This window comes from Rhincodon typus, chromosome 40 (assembly GCF_021869965.1).
Source record: "Rhincodon typus isolate 14 chromosome 40, sRhiTyp1.1, whole genome shotgun sequence".
In the NCBI taxonomy this organism is placed as follows: Eukaryota; Metazoa; Chordata; class Chondrichthyes; order Orectolobiformes; family Rhincodontidae; genus Rhincodon; species Rhincodon typus.
In genome coordinates this window covers 15,791,641-15,807,740 of record NC_063371.1, presented here as the reverse complement: position 1 = coordinate 15,807,740, position 16,100 = coordinate 15,791,641, and the positions used below count along the sequence as shown (strand labels likewise).

The window sequence follows — 16,100 nt, the reverse complement described above, 5'->3', positions numbered from 1 at the left end:
TACATAGGACAGATGGAGAGGAAAGTTGCCACCAGGATACATGAAAACTAACTCGCAGCAAAATGGCACAACCAACTCTCCCTTGTTTCAATACACTCTGACATAGAAGGGCATCAGTTTGACTGGGACAAAGTTACACGACTGGGACAAAGTTACACTACTAGGACAAGCAAGACAAAGACATGCACAAGAATTCCTGGAGGTCTGGTTATCAACCACTGATGCAATTAACAAACATGATGAAATAGACCCCACCTACATACCACTACGGTATAAAACCAGGAACAAGACTGCCCACCATGACAGACTGGACCATATAAATTCAGAGCAGGACAGAACAACAGCGCTTCAGCGGAGGCTACACAGCACTGACTTCGTCACCTAGAAAAGAGATGGAATGTCTGCATGAAAAGCAGTCAACTCAGCGAACCAACCAACCAACCAACAACTGAAACCGCAACCCGAGCTACAAATCTTCGTTTAAAAAGTTAAACCTTCTCAGAATATGTTGATGGGGTCTGGTCTGGTCCATAATATGTTTTATCAATGGTAATGGGACGCAGACGGCACATGACATTGACATCCACCCTTATTCACTTTGTTGTCTCTCTTCAGACTGGTGAAGGAGTGAAAGATGCCAGGAAGGGGCTGTGTGCCAATCATGTCAGTACTGTGGCCAACTTTCTAAAGGTAAGGTGTAATCAAGTTTTTTAAGCTGTCAAATATGGCAGTGCAAGGTGTTCAATGTAGATCCGAATGTTTGCCTGTTTGATTTTGTTTCTGCCTTAGCTAATTTCCTCTTCAGTCACACTTTTGTTACCTTTAAATGGGACCATTCCAATGCCCTCCTTGCGCACCTCCCACTTGGTACTCTATTGTAGACCTCAGCTCCTCCAAAACTGTCATGCTGTCTCAACTCTCTCCAAGCCCTGTTTGCTTATCACCCCAGCGCTTGTTAACCAATTCTGGCTCCAGTTCCAGCAAAATTCCACTTTTAAATTCTTATCCTTGAACTCCAGTCCCTCTGTAGTCTCTCATTTTTCAATCTCTTGAACTCCTGCAGCCCTACAAACCATCGCGATCCCTTGTTTCTACAATTCTTGTCTCATGCACATCCCTGATTTCCTTCACCTCACCATTTCCTCCAGCCACCTAGTCACTAAACTGTAAAATTCCATCTGCCTTTCAAAACTGATCTCTTTGACCCAGTTCTGGCCCACCTGACCAATGACATGTTACATTCCTCAGTGTTAAATTTAGTTTGTTTACCCTCCTGTGAAACTATTTGGTACATTTCACTTCATTAATGCGAGTTGGTGTCAAATGTTTACTTTTCTCCAGGGTGCCCATATAACTATCAATGCCCGTGCCGACGAGGATGTGGAACCTGAGGTGATTGTTAATAAAGTGGCCAAGGCATCGGGTGCTAACTACAGCTTTCATAAGGAGAGCTCCCGCTTCCAGGATACTCAGCCACAGGGCCCTGTGGTGAGTTTGTCTTGTCCTGCTTTCTCTTGTAAAGGGGGTGCGCAAAATGAGTCTAAATGATGGTTGGAGGTATTTAGGATCTGGTAGTCAATATAATGATGGGAAGTAAAGGCAAGTGAGAGATTGGTATTCTGGGATTGAGTTCTACCTGACCCCCTCCAATACACGTTGCTGTGATGTTAACCTTGAGTTTCCAGGATGATACTCTGCACTTTATTGTACACAGAGTGACTAGATAGACAATTACAGATTGAATACAGAACAGCATAGACAGACAATTACAGACTCAACACACAGCAGCACAGAGAAACAATTACTAGCATCTCAAAGCAGACCAGTCACAGAATTATGTACTGAACACAGAACTGCACAAACGTAATACAAACTGAACACTGCATGACATCATGGAACAAATCCTCCTGATGGGGCAAAAATTTAAATACTATGTACAGACAATTCCACTTCATATGTAAAAATGTTGAATTTGTGAATTTCATTCTGGATACTACAGATTAAGTTCATCTATTGCATATAGAATATTAGGACAACGCAAGAATCTGAGGGGTTGTTTTTTTTCTCGCAGAGGGTGGTGCATTTATGCAGCAAGCAGCCAGAGGAAGTGGTGGAGGCTGGTACAATTACAACATTTTAAAGGCATCTGGATGGGTGTATGAATAGGAAATGTTCAGAGCGATATGGGCCAAATGCTTGCAAATGGGACTAGGTTAGATTGGGATGCCTACTCGGTGCAGACAGTTTAGACCACTGGGTATGTTTCTATGCTGTATAACTCAATGACTCTATGTTGAATACTTGAAAGATATTTTGATGGAGTGCTGAGTAAAAGCCAGCCCTTGTCCCATCCACTGGAAGGACATGAGCCTGTAGTCTACAACATAAAGGGACAAGAAGCAAGAGGGCTGGTGATGGTGTCTCATACCATTCTTGAGATGGTATGTGACAGACTTGTCATCGGCACATGCTCAGCTTATAGCCTGCGAATACATTGCTGTTGCTGTGATTCCTCTGGCAGAAGGTGTAGATCTGAGCACAGGACATGATTACAACTGTTTGTTTGACAGCAGGGATTAATGATTAGATGATGAGAAACCTGATGCCCTGAGCTGTCCCTTCTCAGACCTAACACTCATAACTGGCCAATGACATCAACAGAAAGTGGGATCAAAGCTGATGATTATGTGGATTGGCAACTCATTATTACAACTGCGTTCTTCTCTGCTATTCTCTTCCTTCAGGGCTCTGTTTATAAGAAGACTAATGCAATGTCAGAAATACAAAGTGCAAACAAAGCGAGTTTTTGGGCACAGACCCAGGTAAGGATTTGGTTTAGTGCATGATAGGATTGATGCTGGACGTGTGACTGCAGATCATCATTAATCCAGAGGTTGTACATTCAGATCCCACTACAGTGGGTAGGCCATCTGGGTTCAGTGAGAAAATTCTGGGAAGAGGCTGGTTTTAAAGTAGTGGGATTGTTGAGCTATTATCCTATGTGTAATTCTGTCATCACACCAACAGCTTTAACCTGTCAGCTACCTGCTGTCCCAGCAGTGTTTTAAGAAGGTTTGAATGCTGAGGCAGTGGGTGAGGCAGAGGTAAGAAATGCTGGCCTTGTTAGTGATGCCTATTCCTTGCTTCTAATGTGAAAGGCGGTAGGAGTGGAGCAGTTTTTACCCTCTGGCCGTGCTTGAAACCTTGAACCTGAGCTGTAACCGGACGGCCTGAGATCACAGCAAGTGTGGCAGGATGGGATCCTTAGGATCAATTGTGGCTGCTTTCATTGGATTTGCCTTGGCTACCTCACAGCAAACAAATACAAAACTAACAGCTCATACCTTGAACCACAGATAGACGAAGAAAAGCGAAGAGAAGAAGATAAAAAGAAGGCAGCGCTGGAACAGGAGGGCTTAGAAAAGGAAAGAAAGGAGAGGGAACGCAGAGAGTCTGAGCTGAGGGAGCAGCGCTTCAAGGAGAGGTCTAGTCAGATTGACCAACAAAAGTGAGTTATAGCATCTTGTCATCTTTCCTTCTGTGGATGAGAGCAAAAGGGTCTGCCGCTGTTCGACTTACAGCATTGAAATGTTATGGACCAGACGAAATTCCCTCAAAATATGTTCAAAAGATAGTCTAGACCATAATGTTTTCTTATTTTGAAGGCAAATGTAAGGGATTGCGTTCCAGATGCAATTCAACTTGTCAAACTATCAGATTTGAAGCAAAACACACTTTATTCATACACTTCAGTTAAAATATAACAAAAGAAAGAAGAAGTTGGAATAACTTAACTCTATTGGAAAACTTAAAAGAATGAAAGATTATTAACTGCTACCAATTAACTGTTCCAATATAGTAATATCCCATAAAGACACCCTTGGAAGAAGGCAATGTTGTAAAAATAGATGATCTCTCAGGCAGTTCTCCAGCCCAGGAAGAAAAAAGTCGAGAAAACAGAAGCAGGGAGATATGTACTGCAGCTTTCAAACCCAGCTTCAAGACTGTAGCAACAACTGCTACTGAAAACTGAAAATCAGGCTGCTTTACTTATTCCTATATTTTGTTTCAAAAACCCCAAGACCCGAAAATGGGTTTAATGGATTTCAACAAACAGTTTGCTATCTCTGCTTTAAAACCTCTCTTCCAAGAAAAACAGGACAAAATACACCTAAAAGGCATAATATCAACGCGCCTCTTTCCCTGCCACCCCCCCCCAAAAAAAACCCCTCAACACACAACAATAGCTTCATTTTTAAAAGCCTTTAGTCTCATGCTGTTAGTGCACTACAATACATATGCATTACGTTGACTCTAAGCATGCAGACATGCACTAGTACGACTAGTCCTTCTCATTCTGTTTTTCCCACGCCGAATGCACCAAATCCACCTTCAAAGCTCAAGGTTTCCTTCTAAATGGTCGCATATTTATGTTGATGATATTCAATTTTCTAGAAAAATACCCAATAGGTCTTTCTATCTTCCTGACGTTCTTGCAATGGTACAGCACCAACACCCACATCACTTGTATTGATAGCCACCTTGAGTAGTTTTGTGTAGTTAGGTGTAGCTAACACTGGGGCAGTGATTATCATAGCTTTGAGGTGTCAAATGCTTTCTGAAAGTCCTCCTTCCATTGAAATTTTCTGTAGTCCTTCAATAAGTCAGTCAGTGGAGCAACCATACTGCTAAAATTTGGTACAAACTACTGATGAAAATCACTCAGTCCCACGAATCCTGGTACTTCCCTCTTTGATGGTGCAATGGCCTTTGTTTTCACATCCGGTGAGGCCACCTGTCCATGTCCAATAACATGACCCAGGAACGTGACTTGGGCTTTTGTGATCTTTCTGTTGTAATTCAGCTAATTTCTCTGAACTAAAAAATATCCACTTTCTCCTCCACCTGTTCTTATTTTTCTCAACCATTTGATCAAACAAAGTTTCTGATAAATTGAACTTCAACTTCCTGATCCTCATTCTTTGATTTCTTCATTGACCCAAACGTTATCTCTGATTTTTTTTCTACGTAGATGCTGCTGGACCTGCTGAGCTGTTCCAGCAACTTCTGTTTTTGTTCCTGATTTACAGCATCTGCAATTCTTTTGGTTTTTATTTAGTACTTTACGTAATGTTGTGGAGGCGCCAATGTTGGACTGGGGTGTGCAAGGTCAGAAGTCACATGGCACCAAGTCATGGTCCAACAGGTTTATTTGAAATCTCAAGCTTTCGGAGTGCTGCTCCTTTGTCAGGTGAAGTGGCAAAGGGGCAGCACTCCAAAAGATTGTGATTTCAAGTAAACCTGTTGGACTATAACCTGGTGTCGTGATACTTAAGTAAGACCTCAGTTGTCTGATTTTTCCATTGGCTTTTCAACCACAGAAAGCATCACTCCCACCTGTGATGTAGCTGTATCATTAAGAAGGATAAACTGTATTCCTGGAACTGAGAATTTCTCCATTATTCCTACCACCACTATTCATCAGACTCTCCAACATCACTTTATATAATGGAACACTGTACTTCTCACCATGAATTCACATATTACTACCTTTTCTGGCAGTGCTCCCTCTGAATTGCATATCTCCTCATCTCTCACCATCAAAAATTGAATTGCTCCCATATCTCTCAACATTTTCATTTGTTTATCTGCTCCTCCTGGCATGCATAAGTAAACCTTATCCATGCAAGTAAATTCTTCAGAGAGATCTGGCACTTCTCAACTAACCCCTGATCAAGTTGTACAGTCTTTTGCAGCTTTTTAGCTTCCCTTGTGCTTTCCTTTATCACTTCAACAAAACTTACTGGCTTATCCTGTTTACCACATCCATCTTCCCAGTGCTTTTTCTAAACCACCAACACTGCGACTTCATGTGGCCTACTTTTATTGCACAGCAAACAAGTGAGCTTTTTTAGTACTTTTCCCCCTCGTGGGTTTCCTTTTTAACTCTGAGATAAAATATATTTTTATTTTTTTTCTTTATTCATTCATGGGATGAGGGCGTCGCTGGCTAAGCAGCGTTTATTGCCCATCCCTAATTGCCCAGAGGGCAGTTAAGAGTCAACCACACTGCTGTGGATCTGGAGTCACATGTAGGCTAGACCAGCTAAGGATGGCAGTTTCCTTGCCTAAAGGACATTAGTGAACCAGATGGGTTTTTCCTGGCAATCGACAATTGATTCATCGTCATCATTAGATTCTTAATTCCAGATTTGTATTTATTGAATTTAAGTTCTATCATCTGCCGTGGCAGGATTTGAACCTAGGTTCCCAGGACATTGTCTGTGTCTCTCGATTAACAGTCCAGCAATAATACCACTAGGCCATCACCTCCCTTCAATGAGATCCCCTTCTCCCTTATTACCTGAGGATTTCTCCTTACCCCAATGCCTATCCCTCGCAGATTGAAATTGATGTCAGAAACCAAACTTTTGATTTCTGAATCAATTCTTAATCGTCCGCCATTTCTGCTGCTAATTTTGTCATTTTAACTCCGCTCTTCCACATGATTTCTCACTACTTCAGGAAGTGATATTTTTTAAACTCCTCCAAAACAATCATCTCTCTAAGAGAGTCACGTGTTTCTTCTATTTTCAATGCCCTTATCACCTCTCAAAATTACTTTGTTTGCTCCTTTCAAACTCTATGTACGTCTGACCAGGCTCCTTCCGTAGATTCCTAAATCATTGCCTGTAGGCTCCTGGTACTAGCTCATATGCACTTAAGGTGGTATTTTTCACCACCTTGTATTCCTCTGATACCTCCTCTGATAGTGATGCAAATCTCTTGCAGCCCTACCTAGCAACTTGGTTTGGATCAACAATACCCACATGGTCACTGGCCATTTCATTTGCTTAGCCACTTTGTCAGATGAAATGAAAAAAGCTTCTACATCCTTCTCGTTGAACTTGGGTAGTGCTGGGACATACTTAAATAGATTCCCACCAAGCCTGTGGATATGATGGGATATGATGTCCTTTATCACAACTATGCTTCACTTCTAACTCTGCCATTTTAAGCTGATTTTGAGTTTTCAGTTCTAACCACTGACATTCAAATACTCTCCCTTTCTGTGCTTGCACTTGCTCCCTCTCTCTGCTCGCCCCCTCCTTTTCTTTTTCCTTAGCTTTTAATCATAATTCAGACTGTCTGATTTCCTTTTCATGTTCGAGCCGCTTCATTTTCAATGGAATTTCAGCCATTTCCCCTTTGCTCACAGACACTAGCGACCCCAGCTCCTGCTTGTTAACAAATTCCAGAAGCTTCACTTCCTCTACAAAACTCACTAAGTAACTTCTTCCACACCCCAGAAACTCGTAGCAACTGAAAGAGCCATTATTACACAAGGCAACACCCTGTTTACATCAACCGAATGCGACACTTGAAACAAAAGGTGCTGCTACTCCCCACTCCGTTCTGTCTGGAATTAGAGATATTGATCCCAACAAGAGCCCCCAGTTTGTTATGGACACGACCAAACCCCCTCAAAATATATTCAGAAGGTAGTTTAGACCTAACTTTTTCTTATTTTAAAGGCAAACGTAAGATGTTGCGTACTTTTGTAGCAAAGCACAATTTATTCGTACACTATAGTTAAAATACAACAAAAGGAAGAAGAAATTGAAATAACTGAACTCCATTAGGAATTTTAACAGAATAATCTATTATTCTACTATTAAACAATAACTGAACCAATATAATAACATTCCATAAACAGACCCTTGGCAAAAGGCAAGTTAAGAAAAATATGCAATTATAGCAGCATTAAGAGAAAACGGAGAGAGAGTAGCGGGGACAGATGTACTGCAGCTTCAGGACCCTAGCAGCAACAACTTAAAAAAAGGCAAAATCCAGGTTCTGTGGGAGCTTACCCCACCCATTCAGCTTGCTTCTATTGTTTCTATTTACAAAAAAATACCCAAAGCCTGAAACTGTTTACTTGAATGGCTGAGCGGACAGCTCTTCACCTCTGCTTTAAAACTTCTCTTTAAAAAGAACCAGCACAAAATACACCTATTAAAGCCATAGTATCATCACAGAAATAGGCCCTTCAGCCCAACACTTGTGCCGTCATGTTGTGGTTTCACTTCATTCTTTCCATGCATGTTCATAGAAAGTGTGTTGCACAAGTGGGCCATTTGACCCAGCTGGTCTCCTGTTCTCACTCCCCCACCCTTGCATCTTTTCCCTTGTTAACTAACTTCTGCTTCAATGCCTGTCTACTCCTCTTCTCAAACGTTCCTTGTCCCACCAGTTTTATACCATTACAATCCTCATGATAAAGAAGTTCTCCTACATTGCCAATTGAAGTTATTGCTGACTGCTGGCAATGGCATCTAGCTTTGTCCTCTTCCTTCATGTCTCTTTACACCCTTATGAGCTCCTGGTAACCAGGCTGTGTGTACCACTGCATCATGCCAGCTTGAAGTAGCAGAATTTGCCCAAGGTTGACATTGAAATGCATCACCCAGGAGTGAAAACACTTTGGCCTTTGCTAGAGCAGTATCTTGGTAAAATTAAAGAATAATACAGCACAGGAACAGCCCTTTGGCCCGCAAAGCCTGTGCTGATAGATGATGCCTTTTGAAGTTAAAAACATTTTGCCTCCATGCGGTCCATATCCTTCTATTCCCTGCCTATTCTTTCATCTGTCAAGATATGTCTTACTTTTTCAAATTTGGAACATTTGGGAAAGAGAGTTCTGAGTAGATCTGAGGAAACCTCACCACTTGTGACATATTGGAAGATCACAGGCAAAAATGTGAAGGGTTACAGCAATCTCAGATGAGTATGAAAAGGGAGATGGGATGGCAGCAGACACACAGCACGGTTTCATATCACTTTATAAACGCAGAATGTAACAAATCATTACAATTACAAATCATACAATTACTAATCAGCCTGTAGAACTCTTATTGAAGAGGTTGAAGTAGATTCGGGAAGAGTAACAATTACACATAATCAGTTCCTCTTGAGTAACTAAACCTCCCTTTTCACTGCTGAAATAATGCCAAATGCAGTTTAGGGTGAGTCTTTATAATTAACACTTAGAGAAAAGCAGCCTATTTCCAAGTGGGTCTTCAAGTCATCAATCTCCTTTGTGGAAAACATTTGTCCCTTTGTTGTCCTCATATGTCATTTTTGATCACTGTAGGCAGTTCCAGAAGAAACAAGAGTCACAGAGCAGAGAGTATGAGAAACAGCGTTGGGTGAGTGTTACCATTCTATGATGAACATTGCTGTGGAGTGTAAATGTAAGCTGAAAGTGGGCATTGACTGTCTGCCTGAGGTTTTGATGAGTAACTTTCTGTTAGAAATGGGTGTATTTTTTTAATGGCACTGTTGATAAACAAGTGGCATGTTTTGCATCCAGCATTTTTGGTATTCATCAGGCAATGTGGAGATTTGCCCGGTATGTCCTATACACACACAACAGGGCAAATATACCTCAACTAATTACTACCCTTGAGGGGGATTGTGAGGGCTCCACTGGCTGGAGTCATACTACACACAGAGGAAGCTGGTTATGTTTGTGGAGGTCAGTCATCTCAGCTCCAGGACATCTCTGTAGGAGTTCCTCAGGTTAGTGTCCTCGGACCAACCATCTTCATCAATGTCCTTGCCTCCATCAGAAGGTCAGAAGCTGAATGAGCAACCATTGGCAAACAATGTTCAGCTCCATTTACAACTGCTCAAATACTGAAGCAGTCCAAGTCTGAATGCAGCAAGACCTGGACAATATCTGGGTTTGGACTGACAAGTGGCAAGTAACATTTACGCCACACAGGCCAAGCAATGACAATCTCCAACAAGGGATAAACCAATCAGCATCCCCTGACATGCAATGAATTCTTCTTACCCCACCCCTCCATCACCCTGGAGCTCACATTTGATTGGAAACTAAACTGGTCTAGCTATAGCGGAGGTGATGGCCTAGTGGTATTATTGTTGGACTGTTAATCCAGAGACCCAGCTAATGTTCTGGGGACCCAGATTGGAATCCCACTACAGCAGATGGTGGAATTTTAATTCCAAATTTATATTTCATTCAGAGTCTAATGATAACCATGAATCCATTATCGGAAAAACCATCTGGTTCATTCATGTCCTTTAGGGAAAGAAACTGCCAACTTTACCTGGTCTGACTTAGACGTGACTCCATATTCACAGCAATGTGGTTGACTCTTAATTGCTCTCAGGGCAAATTAAGGATTGGCCATAAATACTGGCCTAGCCAGTGACACAGTCACCCTGAATGAATAAATAAAGACAAATATATGCACACTGGCTATAAGAGCAGGTCAGAGGCTAGGAATTTTACATTAAGTAGCCCACCACCTGAATGCCTTCTACAAAGCACAGGGTAGGAGTGTAGTGGAATACTCCCCACTTGCCTGGATGAGTACAGGCTTCAACAACACTCAAGAAGCTTGACACCATTCAAAACAAAGAAGTCCATTTGATTGGCACCACATCGACCAGCTTAAACATTTACTCCCTCTTCCACCTGAAGCAAAGTGACAACAGCTGACAAGATGCCCTGTAGCTACTCAGCAGTCCTTCTCCAAATACTACCTAGAAGGGCAAGGGCAGCAGGTATGGAGGCCTGCAGGTTCCTCTTGTAGCCCCACACCATCTTGACTTCTTGCTATTCCTTCCACTGTCATTGGATCAACATCCTGGACTTCGCTTCCTAATAACAGTTGGGTGTATCTACACCACGTTAACTGGAACAGTTCATGAAGTGGCTCACCACCTGCTTCTCAGAGCCATTTGGGAATAGGCAACAAATACTGCCATAGCCAGTGATGCCCACATCCCATGAAAGAATACATGTTTTAAAAAAAAACACTCAGGGCAGGTGAAGCTGTGGCTAGATAGAATAAAATTCCCCTGACACTGTTACCATCAAACTCTATCAAAGTCTTAACTCACTGACACCAGGGACTAGAGTGAACTTACTGGTACGAACTCTCCAAACCTCGTTGACATGCAGCTGCTTAACTCCATTCACTGTTCTCTGATCGGGTTTCTTCCTGGGCTTTTCTGAACTTGACGCGAGGGCAGTCTCTCTGGCTTAATGGTACGTCTCTAAGTCACAGTGTCACCTCTGATACCATCTTGATGTTTTTGCAGAAAGAGCAAGAGCAGGAATACCAGGCGGAGATGCGCAAAGGCTTTAAGAGAAGTCCGTCCATCGAGAAGGCGACGGTATGCAAACTTTCTGTTTGCTACACTATCCTGTTGCTGCACCATCTCTGGAAATCTGGTTCTGTTGCAACCCTCGTGTGAGAAAGCGTCGTGGAGTATTCAACAAGAAGCTCAGACTGGAGCCAAAAAGATGCTGATGGGGAGATTTGATAGTAATGGCAGAATTCATCATTGGCTGCAACTGGTCAAGGATGATCTGAGGCTGTACTTGCTCACTTACAGCTGTTGCAAGTTCCAAAACACCCTCAAAAACTACTTGGGGGTAGAGGGATGCTTAAAAATTTCTGAACTGATCGGTTAAGGGTATGAAGTCAATTAATGACTTTGAAGGGCAGTTACTGCTGTAAATTGAGTAAATGTGGCAATTAATCTATATGCAGCAATTCCCCACAATGTGGCAACAGTGATAAACTGGCCACTTGATGTGTGTTTGGTGCCATTGGCTGAGGCATAATAGAGGTAAGGAAGTCCCACAGAACCTTTTGTGCCCACATGAGAAGGAGGATTTAAGTGCTTGTCTGTACCAAATCACGTGCATAGTATCGCCCTGGTATATATGGATTCAAGTACTTGAAACTTGAACCATCAGTCTTCACCATGGGGCATGCAAGGTTTGTGGAAGTATACAGTGGCTCAGTTACAGCTGGCACCTAAAAGATACCAGAAATAAGTGTTGCCAACTTATTTTCCTTTTCCTGATAAGGAATATGGCAAGGCACAGGTGGGGCTAGGGGAACAGTGGACGATAGATGCTGCTGTTTGTAGAGCTTCCCTTTCAGATCCAGGGCTCTGTTTCCACCACTCGTTACTGATGTCATTGCAGGAAGCTGCATCCGTTATTTCCCAGAGATCGGTGAATCCTAAGGAACTGTTCAAGGAACGCGAACGTGGTATGGCAGGAGATTCCTCTTCCTTCAGTGGAAGCACACAGCCAGGTAACAGTGAAGGGCAGTCGTCAGCTCATGTTTCTGTTCCAAACACCCTGTTCACAGACAGTACTTGTGTCGCTGATCTTCAGTCATAGAAAGTTTTTTTTAAATCCATTAAAGTTGGGTCTTTGAAGTGAGCCTCTGTCTGATAGCCAGAGAGACTTGTTGACTTGCCGCACGATCCTGGCTTAACAGTCTTATTTTTGAGGGAAAGGAGCATGCAAACAGGAGCAAATCAATCCAGACTTTCACAGTTACCCAGCAGCTTGTCTTGTCCTGTTTCCTTATGACTTTATTGCATGGCCAGATTGCTAGACCAGAACATGACGAGTTGTAATGTGGATGGTGTTGGGGAAGTCTGTCCTAGCATTGTGAAGATTTTGGAAGTGCAGGAATAGCTGTTGCTTGTTTATTTATAGCCGCACCATCTAAGGGTTAAAACGCCTTTCCTCCCCAGGCTAATTAATCAGAAACCTTGGCACCTTTCTCGATAGACAGTGAGGTGAGGTCCACTGTGTTAAAACACAGCTGAGGAGAATTTCACATCTACTCTTGCCCCAGCTACCTGTGTCCTCTAGCTGTTGACCTCCTTGTTTGTGCAAACACCTTTTTCTCAATCTATCCCAACCCCTGAGATTTTTGAATCTCTGGCATTAAATCTGCCAGTTTGTAAAATGTTCCTATCCAGCTCTGTGCACTTGTGTCTGAGGGAAGAGTTAGTCTGATTGCAGTCTTGTTGCCATAAAGAAGTTCAGGTATTTGATGCCTCAGCTACCTCATAATGCAAGGTGGACAAATTGCAAACTGATCTACAGATAAAACATGCTGAATTTTTGGTACATGGACTGAGAAATGGCTTTTGGGAGGAATGCCGTCTGTTTCAGTATATAATTTGATTTTCCCACACCTCCCACATCACAACAGAATCGAAACCTCATGTTTGTAAAAGAATTGCGGCTGTTATCGACAGAGCAGTTCCTTGCTTGTTCCCGTCTCCTGTTGTTGCCATGTTTGCAGTGTTGTATGATTGTGCATTATGCTTTTGTTATAAACTTGAGTGGGGAAGGGCAGGATGGAGACACTAGTCAGAACTTTAACAATGTAGATTCTGGGTGTTGTTCCCTGCCATGGGCTTGAGGGCTGAGGGTAATTGGTGCCCGGACGCATCATCCCTTCCAAGTCTCTCTCCACCCCAATTTGGAAATGTATCATCATTTTTTGTTGGTCAGAATTCTGAAACTTTCACATTAACAGCACAGCAAGATTTCCTTTAGCACAGTAGCTGCAGTGGTTCAAGGAAGTCAATCACTGCTGTTTTCTAAAGGACAATTCAGGAGCAGCAATAAATGCCAGCCTTGATAAGATGTCTTTAAAGTAAATGAAAATAAAGTCAATTCTGGTATGTGCAGCAACACAGAATCGTGTTTCACTAGTTTGTTCAAATTAGTATTTTCAGTGTTTGAGACCGTACTTGGAAGTGCATTTACAAAGCAGCGATTGTGTTATCTATGTTGCTTGCCTCTAATATCATTGAATATGTTGCTTTGTGTAGTGATGACAGTGCTGCTTACTGTATGTTCTGTTTCCTGCTTGCGTTTTGCTTTTTCCTGCCAGGGAAGCTCAGGAGCCCCTTCCTGCAGTCCCGCAACAGCCAGCCAGAGCCCCCACCCTCGCCGGTCCATTCAGCAGCCCAGTCAGTACCCCAAGGTTGGCACTTCCACTTTTACATTTGTATGTGGTTGTAGAAACCAGCTGAAGTTCGCAGGAAGGGCTGACTGACAAACAGTCAGGGTGCAGTGTGTCAAATTCATTTTGTAAACCCACTCTTTTGGCTGCATCTGTCAGCCTTCCAATACACATTACGCTATCAGTGGTGCACGGCTATCACCTGCAGTGATGTGAATTGAATAGCAGAGCAGTGTTTTACTGGTCATGACTGAAGCTCTGAGTGATATCAGTCAGCCCTTGAGCTGGAGTGCAAACTGAAAATCAAGGTCATCATGGATAGGTGTATAAATTCCAGGGTCTGGCTGCTGTCTGCAGGTATTTATGCTCTGCACCAGCCCTATCCCACCTCAATTCATCTAACTGTATCACCACATCTCCCCTTGGCGCCTCTACCTTACACACACATCCATCTGTTTGCTTCAATTCCTACGTACAGTTCTAAATTGTTATCACTGTCTAAAGACATTTCTCTAGAAGTTGAGTCACGTTTAGAATTTGCCAATGGGTATATTTTTTTCCCATAAACCCTTTTTCTAATATTACCTTTATCAGGGCATGCCCCCTCTCCTTGTTCTCTGAAAAGAGACCTCCCCACCCATTGACCCTTTGCTGATTGCTATAACCTCAGTTCTGGTATCATCCCGGTGAAATAATTGTGTGTCATCTTGGGTTCCTCTATATCCCTAACATAATATGCATTCCAAATGTCATCAAACCAAGATTGATGCAATTTGAACAGATCCTTTTGTTTTCCTAAGTGCAGTTAACATATCTGTCAGGTGTATGTCTTGTCCATGGATCTAGCTGAATAAAGGTGGCTGATGGTTGGAATTGCATAACTACCAAGTTAGACCTTCCTGAAAATGACCTGATTTGCAGTCTTGCATTTGTAAAATACTTAGTAGTCTGAGAATTTTGTTTCCTAACTTCTCCCTTTTCATGCCACTCCTCTTAACCTGGTTTCTCCCTTGTTTCTGAATGAATTTTAAGCATAACAGCATAAGTTGCAGTTTAATCCACACATTGTTTAGGGAGTTTGGGTGCTTGATGGCTTGTTGAGGAACTGAAATGTTCACATGTGATCCTCACCAGACCCTCAGCAGAATGCTTCAGAAGCCTACTCCAAGGAAGAAGAGCCTCAGACGGAGTGGAATGGTACGTCAGTAATTGAGTTGGGGTTCCCTGTGTACCTGTTTGTAGTATTCAATGTATGTTTACTGGGGAGTTGAACAAGTTTTGACGAGGAGCATTATCATTACTTTCAGCCCATTGATGTCCTTCAGGTGATATGCTAAACATAAAAACAAAGAACAACAGGAGGCCGCTTGGCCCTTTGAATGGCGGAGGATGCTCAATGCGATCGTGGCTGATCTGATTTTCGTACATTATGGCATATCCCCGTAATCTTCCATCCCCTAGGAAAGCAAGAATCTATCTACCTCTGCCTTCAAAATATTTAAAGATTTTGCATTCACTGCCTTTAATTCCAAAGACACTAAATCCTAGTGTGAAGGGCAAGGCTGGTAAGTGTAGGGAATGCTAGATGACTAGAGAAATTGAGGCTCTGGTCAAGAAAAAGAAAGGGGCATATGTCAGGTATAGATAGCAGGAATCGAGTGAATCCCTAGAAGAGTATAAGGGCAATAGCAGTATCCTGAAGAGGGAAATCAGAAGGGCAAAAAGGGGACATGAGATAGCTTTGACACACAAAACTAAGGAAAATCCAAAGAGATTCTATAAATATATTAAGGACAAGAGAATAACTAGAGGGAGAATACGGCTCTGTAAAGATCAGCGTGGCCTTCCGTGTGTGGAACCACAAGAGACAGATGAGATACTAAACTAATACTTTGTGTCAGTTATTACTGTGGAGTGGGATTTGGAAGCTAGGGAACTTGGGGAAATAAATATTGATGTCTTGAGAAGAATTTAGACTACAGAGAGGTGGTGCTTGGAGGTCTTAAAACACAAAGGTAGATAAATCCCCAGGACCTGATCATGTATTTCCCAGAATTCTGTGAAGCTAGGGAAGAGATTGGTGGGTCCCTTGCTGAGATATTTGTTTCATGGACACCCACAGGTGAGGTGCTGGAAGACTGGAGGTTGGCCAATTGGGTGCCATTGTTTAAGAGAAGCTATGAGGAAAAGCCAGGGAACTACAGACCTCACCATTAGTGGTGGTGAAGTTGTTGGAGGGGATTCTGAGGGACAGGATTTACATAAATTTGAAAG

General features: G+C 42.5%; 1 protein-coding gene across 8 annotated transcripts in view; it reads left to right on the top strand.

The window, feature by feature from the left end:
- dbnlb (drebrin-like b) overlaps positions 1-16,100 on the top strand; it is a 72,507-nt gene that overhangs the window by 11,377 nt on the left and 45,030 nt on the right. For 3 of the 8 annotated variants that reach the window (XM_048618538.1, XM_048618540.1, XM_048618539.1), the window contains exons 4-12: positions 616-690; positions 1,342-1,488; positions 2,745-2,822; positions 3,357-3,508; positions 9,155-9,209; positions 11,137-11,211; positions 12,035-12,146; positions 13,755-13,847; positions 14,961-15,023. In XM_048618538.1, coding sequence (XP_048474495.1) covers positions 616-690; positions 1,342-1,488; positions 2,745-2,822; positions 3,357-3,508; positions 9,155-9,209; positions 11,137-11,211; positions 12,035-12,146; positions 13,755-13,847; positions 14,961-15,023 — 850 coding nt within the window. The remainder of the gene's footprint in view (positions 1-615; positions 691-1,341; positions 1,489-2,744; positions 2,823-3,356; positions 3,509-9,154; positions 9,210-11,136; positions 11,212-12,034; positions 12,147-13,754; positions 13,848-14,960; positions 15,024-16,100) is intronic. The other 5 variants (XM_048618541.1, XM_048618544.1, XM_048618542.1 and 2 more) reach the window with 2 other exon arrangements.